This window comes from Heloderma suspectum, chromosome 1 (assembly GCF_057233095.1).
Source record: "Heloderma suspectum isolate Gila_16-S chromosome 1, 16-S_ref, whole genome shotgun sequence".
Classification (NCBI taxonomy): domain Eukaryota; kingdom Metazoa; phylum Chordata; class Lepidosauria; order Squamata; family Helodermatidae; genus Heloderma; species Heloderma suspectum.
Genome location: NC_139458.1, coordinates 412,661,800 through 412,676,327, shown reverse-complemented (window position 1 = coordinate 412,676,327; position 14,528 = coordinate 412,661,800). Strand labels below are relative to the sequence as shown.

The 14,528-nt window shown below is 46.1% G+C and overlaps 1 protein-coding gene across 1 annotated transcript; it reads right to left on the bottom strand.

Annotated features, from left to right (window-relative positions):
• Nucleotides 1-6,820: 6,820 nt before the first annotated feature.
• Nucleotides 6,821-13,903, bottom strand: LOC146360157 (transmembrane protein 247-like). The gene is made up of 2 exons (XM_084828990.1): nt 13,520-13,903; nt 6,821-7,275 (listed from the first exon to the last, which is right to left on the bottom strand). Exons 1-2 carry the CDS (start codon nt 13,769-13,771, stop codon nt 7,093-7,095), a joined length of 435 nt encoding a protein of 144 aa, XP_084685116.1. The 5' UTR covers nt 13,772-13,903; the 3' UTR covers nt 6,821-7,092.
• Between the last annotated feature and the right edge of the window lie 625 nt (nt 13,904-14,528).

Genomic DNA, 14,528 nt, shown 5'->3' with positions numbered 1-14,528 from the left:
GAGGGCGGGGCGCACGTTGCAGTCAGCCGCTGGTTGCTATTTTTGTTCTGGAAGCGTTGCCGGAGGAAGGGGGACGGGAGACGCACGTTTGCCGCAGAGGCTGAGGCCGCAGCAGGGCTAACCCGAGGCAGAGCAGCAAATCCCCCCACCCGCCGTATTACCCGAGGCCAGACAAGTTATTTTGCACGTGAGGCAGAAAAGACCACAAGCGCCTCTCCAACTCCCTGGCAATACAAATAATAGTAATAATAAGCAATTCACCATTTGCTGCCTTTTCAGGACACCCCAAATCAGCTGACTGCCTCTGTGCTTTTCCCAAGCTGTAGTGTGACAAGGCAGAGATTCAGCAGGTGCAGCTTTGCTCTGCTACTGCCTTCCTTCAAGGAGGGAAAGTGGCCATTGTTAAATGTCTGCCTGTCTCACAGCTTGCAAAAGGCATGCAGTGAATACCCAATCGCGGTTCACGGCTGGAAGTGAGGCAGTGAGGTGTAGTGGTTAGGACAGCCTTCCCTAAGCTGGTGCCCTCCAGATGCGTTTGTTGGGCTATGTCTCCCATCATTCCCAATTTGCATGGCATGTTGGAAGGCTCGGTTGGGTTGCCTTGCACTAGGGTCAAGAAGACCCGGATTCAAATCTCCAACCAGTAATGTAGCTTGCTGGGTGACCTGGGGCCAGTTATTCTCTCAACCTATCCTACCTTTCAGGGCTGTTGTGTGTGGATAAAATTGGGTGGAGACAACCATGCACGCTGCTCTGGCCAGATTACAATGTAACAAAATGTTCCTAGATTGAAGTCTCACTGAGTCTGTGAGAGGGAGTCTTTGGGGATGTAGGTTTTCAGATCTCGTCCCCTGTAGATGGAGAGAGAGATCTGACCTCAGAGGGCAAGATCCAACTTTGCAAACCCCTCGCAGCTGCAGCAGAAACTTCTGTGGTCCTTGCCTCTCCATGCTGGAGTCAAAAGGGGGACATTCTGGGAATAGATCAGGAGAAGGATTGACTCTGCAACATCCATAGCCTTCCCAATGCCTCAGCACCCCCAGAACTGGAACTGGTGTACATAACTTCCCTCCCGCTGTACCCAAGTGAAACCAAAAAAAATCTGCATGGGGGAAGGGAAGCACGCCTGTGATAAAGCAGTTCCTCTGCCTTCAGATCTTCCCACCCCACCGGTAGGATTGCTGTGCCCCTTACCTTAAAGAGAGAGAGAGAGAGAGAGAGAGAATTAGATTGATGGGAAACAGCCAGTGGTGTAGTGATAAATTTTGAAGTGCAGGCCCTTACCATGACAGTCCCTATAGCTATGCCCCAAGGAGAACCCAAACATTCAGGCAGCTGTGTTGATCCATGTCAACAAACCACTTCTAGCTGTTTTCATCTCTATCAAGAACAGGTCTTTTGTAAAGCTAATGGGCCTTCATTGCCGGTTCAAGAGGCCAAAATACTTTGCATTACAACAGGGACCATTGTAGTTGCTGGGAAAATCCATTTCACCCCAAGCTACTGTGAGGATTGCAGCTAAACTCAGAGGGAACAGGACATTATGAGGTGGGGGGGGGGAGGGATCCCTGCTAATAAAAAAGTGCCAGTGCTGCATCCCTGTGAGCCCCAGTTCTGCTACACCTCTGGAGACAGCATTATCATAGAATCACAGGGTTGGCCACCGAGTCCAACCCCCTGCTCAGTGCAGGAAGCCTGATTCCCAGACTGTCTCCCATCCAAGTACTAACCAGGGCTGACCCTGCTTAGCTTCCAAGATCGGGCGCATCCAGCCCTTTGAAGTATAGCAAATTAACCTTCGGTGTACCAGGCAAGTATATCTCTCTGCGTATCAGATGCTGGAGATAAAACAGCAGGAGATGTCCGTGTCATGTCACGTTCATGCCCTTACTTGTATGTTTCTGAAAGGCATCTGCCTAGACCCAGGTGAAGACAGAACGCTGCTCCTTCATTTAATCCAGCAAGCCAACTATATTCTTAGCTTACAGTGCTGGCTCCAGGTTTTTGAAGGCCCTTGGGCAAGACACCCTGAATGGGCCCCCTCCCTCAGTAAGCCCACCTTCTCATGGCCATTATCATCAGCTGCTGTTGTGCCTCATCCCATTTCTCATCATTGCTACCACTTGCTTGCTTGGTAAGCAGAGACTTGGTGAGCAAGTAGGAAATAGCATCTACTTCTCCTCACTGCTGCCGCCATTGTCTGGGCCAGAGGGAGAGGCAGGCAGGTGAACAAGCCAGTTACAGTAGTGAAAAGGAGGAGCAAACTCAGGGGGCTCTTGCCAGTGGGCTCCTGCTGGTATGTGGGCCCTTGGCAGGTGCCTAACCATGCCTACTCTTGAAGCTGGCCATGCTTAGGTATTATTATTATAATATTAATATTTTTACCCCCACTTTTCCTTTAAGTAACATATGCAGTTCCCACTCTCCTTTTAGCCTTACAACAATCCTGTGAGGTAGAATAAAGCTGAGAGAGAGTCACCAGCCCAAGGTCATCTACTTAGCTGTGTGCTTTGTGGGGATTTGAACTGTTGTTTCCCATGGTTTAAGTCTAGCACTCTAACCTTTTCCCCACACTGGCCCTCTCAGACAATAAAAATCTTTTAAGGAGGGGAAGGTGGAATAGCTGCGCAGTGTGTTTGTAGCACTAGGAGCTCTCTGTCTGGAACCATCCTCAAGACTCCAGGATTGAACCGAGACCTTCTGTGGGCAAAGTACATGTGACCTGACTGAGCTATGGAACAAGCAGTGGGGGTTGTTTGCTCCACACCAGCAGTCCTGTGCGGGTTTAGACAGAAAAAAGGCCTGGTTGGCTGGGGAATGCTAGGAGATGTTGGACTTTTTTCTGTCTAAACATGCATGGGATTGCATCCTTAGGCTGCAACCCTGAAGACACTAGGAAGCAAGCCCGATTCGACTCAATGAGACTTACTGCTGAGTAAACCTGCATAGTATCGTGCCCTTAATCGCTGAAAATCCACTTTCCTTCAACCTAGTTTGCTGCGGTTGTGTTAGACTACAACTTGTAAATATCTCTCTTTTGGGTGCTTCCTCTATGGACAAAGGCATTACTGAGATGTTATTAGCTTGTAATACCTTGAGGCAAAGTGTGATGTTTTTAGCATCTCTAGGACCCCTTCACTCATGACACTTTTTAGGTGTACCCAGGATTTTATTTTCAAGTAATAAATGTGTAAATAGGACCAAAAAGATGTTTGAAAACAGTACATATGTCAGACACATCAGAGAGTAGGACTGGCTTGGCCTGTCGAGTATACACTTGGCTGCGAAACCCATGTTTACTTGCTGTATAATGTCTAGATCAGCCCATAGAAAAAAAAATCTAATGCATTTCAGTACTACCAGATTGTGAAATAAGCACAATTTATTTGCATTCAATTTATAGTGGATTTGGCATTAGCGTTGTAAGTTGGATGCTTTGACTGTTCATCGGGACAAGGGTGGGGGGTTAATAAAATAGTTATTGCATTGTTACAGTTTGACTTTATTTGAGCTATCTTGACTATAGTTCAATACTCTGGGAGCATATAGCTGCCTGTTTACTCCCTACAGCAGATGAAAATAATACTTCTAAACAAAGTTTATACCTAAGATTGTTTCGTGGGTTGCAATCCAGGTTTTGTACTAACAAGAATTAGTAAAGGAAAATATTTTTGATCCACCTATCATTTTTATTAGAAATATACTTTTAGCATCATATCAAAATATATTGTGCATAACATGACATCAAAATATGTCTTGATGTTAAACAGAGTATTGCTAAAGATCCCTAGATCTCAATAGCTTAAAAAGGAGAGATTTTAAGTACTATGTTCCCTGTTCAATAATGAATAGGCTATTCAGCTGACAGGTACACAGGCCTATTGAGCGTCTAATAAGAAGCTCCTGCATATCAAAATCAGCACATATTTATACTGTTTTGTTTAGAAGTTACCTCATAGCTAATATCTACTGTCCCATAAATTAGAGTCTTAGTTATCACAGTCTTATTTATTTCATTATTTTTAAACAGTCTTTGAAAATTAGAACATACATAAAAAGCTTACACATACACCTTTCAGGCTAGATAGGATCAATTTTAAATTATACCTTTAAGACAGTAACTCTTTACTCAAAATGTGCTAATTGAATCAGAGGGCACAATCCTATCTTGATAGTCGGCAGCCTCCAAAGTTGGAGGCTGCTCAGTATCTAGTGCAGGGAGGCTGGAGCATGGAGATAATCCACGCCTCCGTGCTTCAGCTGCCCTGCATTTTTTGCTAGATGGCTGATTTTGCCTGTTTAGGTGCAGCTTCGGGGAGAGGGAGGGAAGGAGGCCAGGACACACATAGGAAGCTGCATAATGCGCCTTCTGTGGTCTCCTCCCCTTCCTGCTCCTAGGACTGCCCCCCTTTTCCCCATCTCTGTGCTCTGTTTCAAAGTACAGAGACCTAGCCAGCATGGAGAGAACCACACCAGCTACAAGTGAGCGGGGAGTGTGTTTTCTGGGCTCCAAGGTCAAAACCCTGGTTCTGACCTCGGATCCCATAAACCGAATTGTCCTATGTCCTTCAGATGCTTTCTAGGGGGTGTAGGATTGCACCCTAAGCCTATAAATTTTTGTAGATATCTGCATATCAGGCTTTGGTGTGTATAACATATACAATATGTTTTTCTCATGAATTGATAGGCGCAAACTTTAAGTATGCTTTTGACCTGGAATAATACAATCACACACCTGTTCAGTACTCAGATAACTTTTTGGCCCAAGTGACAGGGCTTTAAATCAGCATTTTCTTTTTGGATACCATCCAGGTCATCTTGATGATTATTTTTATGCCAGCTACCCAGAATTCATTGCGACTCTGCTTGTGAACCTGTACCTTCCTTTTAATACAAGTTATTTTATTTATTTACATTTTCAAATGATTAATTATTCATCATTAATATGTGGCATTTGCATTTCATAATAAGACATCTTAAATTGTTTTAACAGAGGTGGGTTAGCATTTTTTCAGTAGTCTTCCCAGGAAGTCCAATAAATCAAAATCATCTATTTCCTAAAATCCAGGACAGCACGTTGTGCAGTTTTTGCCCTTGGACTGTGATTTGGTGTGGCAGTGAAGAATGTGCCATCCATTTTTTTCATCATTTTGATAGCAACGTGTGTCTGCCATATTGGACACATCCTTTGGCCCTTTGCGATTTCTCTGCCACTGTGTTATAGTAATTAGTGTCAGTCTGGGACTCAGGAGATCCGGGTTCTAGTCCCCAGTTGGCCATGAAGCTCCCTGGGTGACTTTGGGCCAGTCACTGATTCTCAGCCTAGCCTCCCTCACAGGGTTGTTGTCAGGATAAAATGGAGAGGAGGACCATGTAAAGCCACCTTGGGTTCCTTATATGAGGGGAAAAGGCAGGATATAAATGCAGTAGATGCAGTAATAATTCTAGTCTCTGTGTCACATTCTGCAGCCTGTCCAGCTATCTTCTAACCCTCCCAAGAGGAGGGTTAGAAGAACATGTACTTTGTAGTCACAGTAAATGAGAGCCCATGCCTTACTGTAACCCAGCCTGAAACTAACCCTCAGCACATGCCTCTTGCTTTCCTGTGTACCGCTGCTTTTACTTCATTCCGTTGTTTCCCCAGTGATGAATTTTAGGTTGTAAGCTCCATGGAGCAGGGACCTCTCCTCTTGTACTCTGTAAAAGCTCCATGCACACTGATTGGACCATATAAATAAAAAAACATAAAAGTTCTTATGTTTATAAGTACTTATTTTAAAAACACAATAAAAATGATAAACATCCAAATCAGGGGTACTTTGGTAGTTGATCAAAATGGTTTTAATTGATTCATCTAACTGATCAGTCAACTACATTTTGCTAGCTAATGTTTTGCTACTCTTTTTTTTAATGGCCCTACTCTGTAGCTTTCAGTGCAACACAACACTTAGGAATGTAGCAGGTGAATCTTCATCCCATTGCTTTGTCTCCATACCTGAAGAAGCTGGACAAAGCAATGCTAACCACCTTGGATGGCCATCCGCAAGGGGTTGACATGGGGCACAGGCGCCCCAGAGGCCCCAGTTATGACTGCAGGAAGCTTAAGAGGTGTAAATCTACCACCAGCAGTCTACCTACTGGCAGTAGGCCTCAAAAGTCTTGGATCTGCTGGATGAGGGTGGCCATGTGTCCTCTTTTACAGAGGACAGTCCTCTTTTTGAAGGACTGCCAGAGGACTGTCCTCTATTTTGAAAGCGGCCTCTGTTTGAAGAGCTGTCCAGTCCAAGTCCAGTTTAAAGATCAAGAACCAATAGAAGGAAGACCTGGGCCTTGACATTGCCCATCAACAGCGCCTGGTTAGCTGACTGAGCAAGGCACATAGGTCACCTGGTCACAGTTTTCCCCACTATGGTGAGTTGAACTGTATTTCTATTTAGATTATAATAATTATTTCTAAATTTGCATCAATAAAAATAAATTAGCATGTGCAAAATTTATGGAAATAATGTCCTCTTTTTTGGCAATGCATATCCTCTTTTTTGCAGATTCACAAGCGGATACCATAGCTGTATCTGAGGCCCGTCCATTCCCCCGCAAAGCCCCAGGATGAATTATGTTGTCTACTGCACGTATGACTAGGTCTGGATCACATCCATAGGGTCAGACTGCAGTTAAAGGATATACAGATGGTTTTTTAAAAAGGGACAACTGTATTTGAGGCCCTCATGAGGGGGTTAGTGAGCTACCTAGGGGGGAAATGTAGAGGAAAGGGGGTCAGGCCCCTATGAAGCTAACCAAATTCAGCAGTCAGAAAAATCTTAACTTATTAAAATAATTTATTCAAACTCAACTAAGTGTACATAAGTGTGCTTAATTTACATGCTTTATTGTGTTCCACAGATTTGTTGTTATTGTGTGTGGGAGGCGGGGGGGAAAGATTGGCAGAACTGTTGTGTGGGCTTGCGTGACAGATACTAGAGATCAGATGGCACGGCAGAGGGCTGCATTAAATAATGTCTATGGAAGTGCTGAGATTCTGGCTTCAACCACTGTAGCAGCCTCGTGTAACTGGAGCCACGCATGCCAAATACTCTACTTCCAGAACATTTTAAAGACACATATGAGGATGGCACCAATGGCAAGCATCTCATGCTTCTGAATGAAAAAGAACATCAACTCTCTTGCTATATAGATGATGTGTATGAAGATGAAGCAGTACAGGAAGAAGGTAAACTGGTCCTGAGGTAAAAGGAAGTGACGGCCTCTTCCAGAAGGCTGTGGAGAGAGAAAAAGAGGGAAAGAAATGGCGTGAAGTTCCACTCATGTTTCACCCACTACAGATCACAAAAGGCTCACAGAACAAAGCTGTCTGCTTAGGTTCCTTGGCAAACAGCAGTGGTTTGTACCCATGTTACATTTCCACAGCAAAACACTTCACCTGTACTCTGCATGATATCATTTCCGTTGAACTGCTTAAGTTGCATAATTTATTGCAACAGCAGAATTTGTTTTCTTTGGGGCCAAAATTTGTGTGCAGTTTGCATAGTTCTGATTTGTAGTTTTAGATTCTGTGTTTATTCAACAGAAGGACCTGTCCACTGATTCTCCTTTGCAAATGCCCCAGTGTTTGTGCTACGACTAGTTCTGCCCTGACACCACAATCATATGCATGTCTACTCAGCGGTACGTCTTCCTGAGTTCAATGGGACTTACTCCCAGGTAAGTGTGTAAGATTGCAGCCTGAGTTTTGCTGACTGTGGTAGAAAGCTGTATTTGCCTAAACTCCAGACCAAGAGTACAATTTTGACCAGTGATAGTTTAATTCAGGGGTGCAGAATCCAGCGGAGGCTGGTTAGTCTGATTTCGGTGGGGCTGTGCATTTGGTCTGGGTTTCAGTCAGAACCAGCCAGAACTCTAAAAGGAGCTATCCAAGGTGCTGAACCAATTTTTGGAGATAGGGTTCAGCATCTTGGATAGCGCCCCTAGAGTTTTGGTTGGTTCTGAGTGAAACCCAGAATGGAATCACAGCCACAACAAAATCAGAGCCACCGGCCTCCACTGGCAGAATCTCAGGCCTGGGGGACAAATCCACTCAGTATTGCCACATCCCTTTCCCCGGACCACCATTTGTTTGGTGGTTTTCCAGCGTTTGTGCAATTTTCTCCCTTATTCTAAAAGGTTGAGAGGTGCCTCCTATGGCTGAGTTACTGGCAGAAAGAGCTTCAGACTAAAATATTCTGGTGTTTTTGGCTTGCGCCTTTGGCCTTTGGCCCCACCTGCCACTGGAATGCAGCCCTGCCAAGTAGCAGAGGCTGGTGGCTCCAGTGTCAGTGAGGTGGTGAACCCGCTCCGGGTCTCAGTCAGAACCAGCCAGAACTCTAAAGGAGCTATCCAAGGTGTGAAGCCGGAGCAGATTCACTGCCTCCAAGAGGTTCTCCAGAATGGAGTTCAGCCCTCTGGCTGAGAGAGCTCCTACTAAGTAATGCCCCATCCTCATTTTGCTGCACAGAGGTACAATCTTTGCTGGTAAGAGCTTCTAGTTTAAAAAATTGTCATGCCCTCCCCACTCTCCTGAGCAGGAGAAGCACTTACCTGCGTTTGGCTTCCTTTTGAAGAAATCACCCTTGGAAATTTATGGCATTTTGTAATATTTGGGTGGAAGCACTCCTGCAAGCAGCAAACCCGCTGCCCTACATCAGATCCTGAACCATGTGGGATGGGGTGAACTTTTTGCTGTCTAAACATGCATAGGATTGCACCTAAGTTAACTTACCTTAGGATCCAAGCCTGGCTTGGGACGGTTCCCCCTTCCACCAGCACCCCCCCCCCATGCACCATCCCATGTACAAGAGGGCATCCTGACTCCTGGGAGGGGGTTTGTGGGTTACAAGTGGCTGCAGGGGAGGGGAGGAGACATGTCACTTTCCTCATGTGAATGTGCTATCTTAGGATTCAAGCAGCCAGCCCCACCATTAGGCGGAGTGAGGCAGTTGCCTCAGGTGGCAGATGTTGGGAGGTGGCAGCAAGGTGGTAGAGCTGTTGGCCACGTGGCCTGCTCTGTGCCCCCAAAGCCAGCCGGCTTCCATCAGGTGTAGTGAAGGATGCTGTCCTGTTGCCAGTTTTGAAGAAAGATTCAATCACCGGTCCAGTCAGCTTTTGCACATGGAACAGAAGGGGGCGCCATCTTGTCCTTCACATCAAGCAGCAAGACGACTTGGGCCAGCCCTAGCTCCAAGCCATAATTAAGATGATTATGCACATTATAGACAATGATGCCTGTATAATACTACCTTCAACTCTCTGGAAAACTGGCTATGGTCACTCTTCAGTCCCAGAGAAGTGTTGCAGACGACTCTTCCTGAGAGCATTCCAAACCAAGGATGTCTTTCATTCATTCAAGCCCAGGGTGCCTCATCTCTGCTTCATTATTTCAAGGATGGCTTCCTGCACTAGCTGAGTCATTTGATATTAGTCATATTGGGAACATTTTAAGCAGCTGGCAATGAGTGGCCCTTGTGAGCTGACACAGAGATTGGATCAGACTTTGCAGTTTTCTTTAGAGGCAGCTTTGATTTGAATTGTTGGATTGTGATGGGCACTAGACAGACAAATCAATTCTTGCGGTATTTGCTGGCCGTTCCAGTGGCTCCTTTTTCCTGTAGCTCCTAGGTTCTCAAACTGTGAAGTGGGACTATCCAGTGGTGCAGTTAAGTAATTTTAAGCTCTAGAGTTCATAGTCTTACATGGCTCCCCTTCTTCGATGGCATTAGTGCTTACTTCAAAAAGTATAAGCCAGCTCTGTTGTGTTTGTGGCCCTCCTTCTCATTCAAATGAGTGGGGCCCTGCACACCTGTCCTGAAGTCCTGACCTGATGGCACCACTGGGACAACCTGGGGGTTGTGGTGGATGATGGGATGCTATTAGTGATTCATGCCATCGCTGCAATAGCTGGAGGCCCTTTGGAAGCAGCAGCAGGAGGAAGGAGCAGCTTAGAGTCAAACTCAAACATTGTGTGAGATCTGTCACTGGAGTTCTCAACTTTTTTTCTTTCTTTTTAACTGAAACGCAACCACTGGGGACTGCAAATTTGCTAGCAACAGTGTGCAGGGAACAGGGCCAGCCCAAGACATTTTGCTGCCTGAGGAGAAGAACAAGACGGCACCTTTTCATGTACAAAAGCTGACTAGACTGTTTCTTCAGCACTGATGATGGAACAGCATCCTTCATTGAACCTGAAGGCAGCTGGCTAGCTTAAGGAGCACAGGGCAGGCCATGAGGCACACAGCTCTCTCCACCAACACCTAGCTGCCACTTTCCAGCATCTGCTGCCTGAGGTGACTGCTTCACCCTGCCTAATGGTGGGGCTGGCCCTAGCAGGGAGGAAAGTTTAACCCGCCTCCCCTGCTGTTTCCCTGATCAAAATCCACCCGCAGCCCTGTTTGCTGCTTGCTCTGAGGAGGGAAAATAATACAGCCTTTGGAGGCAGTTTGATCAGGAAAAGGCATGGGGGAGAGGGCTAGGGTTAAACACTCCCCACCTCCAAGCTGCTGTGTGTGCATTTGCAGCCCCTCCAAGCTGATTTTTTTTTAAAGTGTTAGAAGATACAGTCATGGTTCTCTTGCCAAATGTAGTTTGGCAAGCTCAGTGTCTGGAATTGCCATATGAGCACTGCTCCTGGCCATGACTGTGGGGGTGTCATAGGTAAGGGACACCCCCCTCCCAAAGGTAGAGCTTCAGCTAAAATCTTTGATATCCATTTGTCCCAATCTGCCAGTTCTCACAGTCTGCAGTGGGAGGCACATCACCTGAAAGCCTGGACACACTTGCCCACCAAACAGAAGGTTGGTGCAGACAGTGGAGACCCAGGCAGTACAATATGTTCAGGAAAGTGGGGCTCATGTTCAGAAATGTTTAACTTGGCCCCATTGTGCTCTTACTCTGACATACGCTTTAAACCAAAACCAACGTAATTTAAAGTGCTGGTTTTGACCTTTAAAGCCTTAAAATGGTTTGGGACAAAGTTACTTGAAGGACCGCCTTTGCCCATATCAGCTTGCCAGCACTTTAAGATCAGAAAGGGAGGACTTCTCATTTGCTCACCCGAGACAGCAGTCAGGTGGGTGATCTTATGTGACAGGGCCTTCTCTGCAATGGCCCCACACCTTTGGAGCAAGTTGCCATTGGAGGTCCGCCATGCTCCATCACTGCAGGCTTTTAAGAAGTCCTTGAAAATATATTATTGTACCACGGCCATCTCTTGATATGACTGCTGTTGTTGCTCTTATTGCCATTGTTGCTGCTAGTTTTATTGTTGGCTTTTATTGTTGTTTTAATTACTATTTTATTGTGTTAATGTTTTTATCGCTTTTAATATTTTAACTGTTTTTATGTATTTTCTTGCTGTAAGCTGCCATGGAAGGGCTTCTGCCCTGAAAGGCGGTCAAGAAATGTTTTAAATAAAATTAAATAAAATAAATAAAGTGAGAGGGGCAGAAAGTAGATTGAGATCTTTTTGGTACATCGAGGTCTGTTTGGTAGATATTTTGGTGATTTTGCAGTAGGTCAGCAAGCATTTCATTGACTCCCAATTATTTAACAATAGCAGTAACAAAAAACTTCCTTCCCCAGCCCCCGAAATAGGCCGCTGAAATGAAGAAAGCTGGGGGGGGGGGGGCAGGGAAGGGGGAAACCAGGAGTGGATTTTGAGGCAAAAGGATTTCTGTGAGCTTACTTTTACTGCTGGCCACAAATTCTTGGGCTGAATATGTGCTCAGAGGCACCCTCTCCCTTAATGCTAAGTGTATATCTACTCCTCTGAGCCACTAATTTGCACCTTGCTCTGCTGGGTGAGGTTCTAGTAAAACAAAGAAAAGAAAGTAGATTCTGCAAGCCTGAAGTCTGTCCACCTCTGGCCTCAGGGTCTCTTAAAGACTCTGAATGGCCCAGGGGATGGAGGTTAATTGGAGCTGGTCAGGGGTGGGGGGAGGGCATCCTTCTCATCTCAGGGCTTCTTCACATGGAGCTCTTATCCTGCTATTGAGATGGCTGCCTCACGGAAATTTGCGGGCTCTTTAGATGATGCCCTGAACCTCCAGGGCGTCTCCTGCCATTTCCCCCAGCCTATCCCATGTTTTCCCAAGACACAAAAATGTGGTATTTTTTCCAGCCCACGGAACAGGAGCGCCATGACCTCCCCATGAAATTCTCCAATAGTGGAAGAAACCACTGTGTCTGATTGGCCGTGGGCTGCACTCTCTCTGTGCCTGCCATGTAAATGCTTGAGCACATATCTTGTTTGGAGGGAGAAGAGGGTAAAATGCCTCCCTGCAGTGAAGGGAGACAGATCTGATCCCCCACCCCACCAAGCTCAGAATCAACATCCTCTGTTGATTCAGAGCACCCTATTACGTTCAGTGGGGCTTACTCCCAAGTAAGTGTGCTGAGGGTTGCAGACTTACAGCGCGATCTTATGTCTACTCAGAAGTAAGTCGTAGCTTTCCTGGGGGCTGTGAGGAAACAGTACAGCACAAGTTAAGAGATGAAAATAAGATTCCCCCTCCCCGCTCCTTTGCACACATGCCAGGGGGGCAGGGGGGGCGTTCCTTTGGTTCCCTCCACCTTTAAAGTCACTAGAAGGGCTTCTGACTTCCCTGCTTTGGCAGAGGAGTGGAGGGACGGGTGGAGCCATCAATCATGTTACAGGAACCAATGGTTAGCCTTCTGTCCTGATTTTTTCATGCAGCCATGAAAAGGTATAGAGCGGAGGAAAGCACTATGAGAAATGCCTGTATACAGTGCCAGTCTAAATCCCAGAAAGGATCTGGAATCAAAGGATCGGTTTGTAGTGGGATAAAATGCCAGGTGTGAAGACAGCCTCAGTTGAAATGTACTGTTTGTCAGCCTGATGTGGCTCTCTCTCTCTTTCTCTGTGGCCTGGAGAAATTGGCCCAATTGCCTCCCTGCGAGCCCAAGTGCCTGGCTATAGTAGAATGCTAGACGTAAGGCAATAATTTAATCAATACCACGACAAAGTGATAAGTTTGTGATGGCATCCACCAAAGGGTCCTGGATATTATAATTTAGTGATGATGCTGACGTGGGCCGGCCCAAGACACTTTGCTACCTGAAAGAGCAAGATGGTGCCCTCTCTCATTCCATTCACAAAAGCCTACTGGAGCTTTTCCTTAACTCTGATGGAGGCAGTAGATCTACTTAGGGGGCACAGGGTAGGCCGCTTGGCACACAGCTTTCCCCTCCAATGCCTTGCTGCTGCCTCCAGCATCTGCCGCCTGAGGTGACTGCTTCACTCTGCCTAATGGTAGGACCAGCTTTGGTGCAGAAAATTCTGTGTCCGAGATCGCTTTCACCTTCCCTTCACAGAACAACAGTCCCCAGACTCCCTGAGGAGAGGGAATGATTGTTAAACCAACTGAAGTCCATAGGGACTAAAACAAAATGGTAGTGATCTTTTCCATTTTTTCTTCTCACAATTTCCCCATCTCCGCCTCCTGCGTTTTACCTGTGCTGACGGTGCCTGCAGGCGCATCTCTTCCATTGCCTCCTCATGCTGCCGCTGCTTTTCCTTATCTTCATAGCAGTATCTGGACATGGTGAGCTCCATATCGAGACGCATCTTCTCCAGCTGGGTTGCCAAGGCACGGGCCTGCTTGTCGTTTGGCTGATCCATTTGAACCCAGCTGTCCATCTCGCCGTCCGTGACGGCCAGGCAAGGAGTCAGATTCTCCTGTTCCATCCGTGCCTTTGTCCTCATGTGTGCCTCCTCGTCTCTGACATCGAGCGGGTCCGTGACATCATTAGGGGTACAGGGCGGCTCGATCAAATCATCAGGGGCCGATGTTGGCTCAGTCACATTGTCAGCAACAGATGAAGCATTTTCAGGGTTTTCCTCCTAGCACACGAGGGGGTGCAGGGAGGAGGTGTATTTAACCATCTGTAAATGTACAGGAACATTGTGCAAACAACACCCAGCTTAGTTTTAAATGAAAGCTAGGATTTTGGCATAGCTAGCTAAGATGGTGTTATCCTTCACAGCCCTGGCATAGCTCTGTTCAACAGCAAGACTTTTTTAAAAATAGTATTTATTATATAAAATAAAATAAGTTAACATAAACAAAAAAAACCAACAACAATTTAATTACAACTAATGCAATTAATGTTTAAAAGTGTGTGTGATAAGAATAGGATGATTCATAACACAGAAAAAATATGTGCTTGCAGAAAATTATGAAAATTATTATTCTGCAACTTGATAAACTGTGTCCATCTCTCAATAGCCTATCTATAAACTACTTGTAAAATAATATGATATAGGGCTCCATCCATTCTCATGCAATTGGACTTCTTCTCTCACAGAAGGACATTCCCTTCCTCTCCTTCCCCCATACCTCCCCCAGGTGCCACCAAATCTACTCCAGAGGGACGCCAAACCCTCAAGAGCAGATTGAGGGGGGGCTGCAGGAGAGGGGGGGAACAGATCCAGCAGCAGTGTCCATTCTGCTGGTGGCACA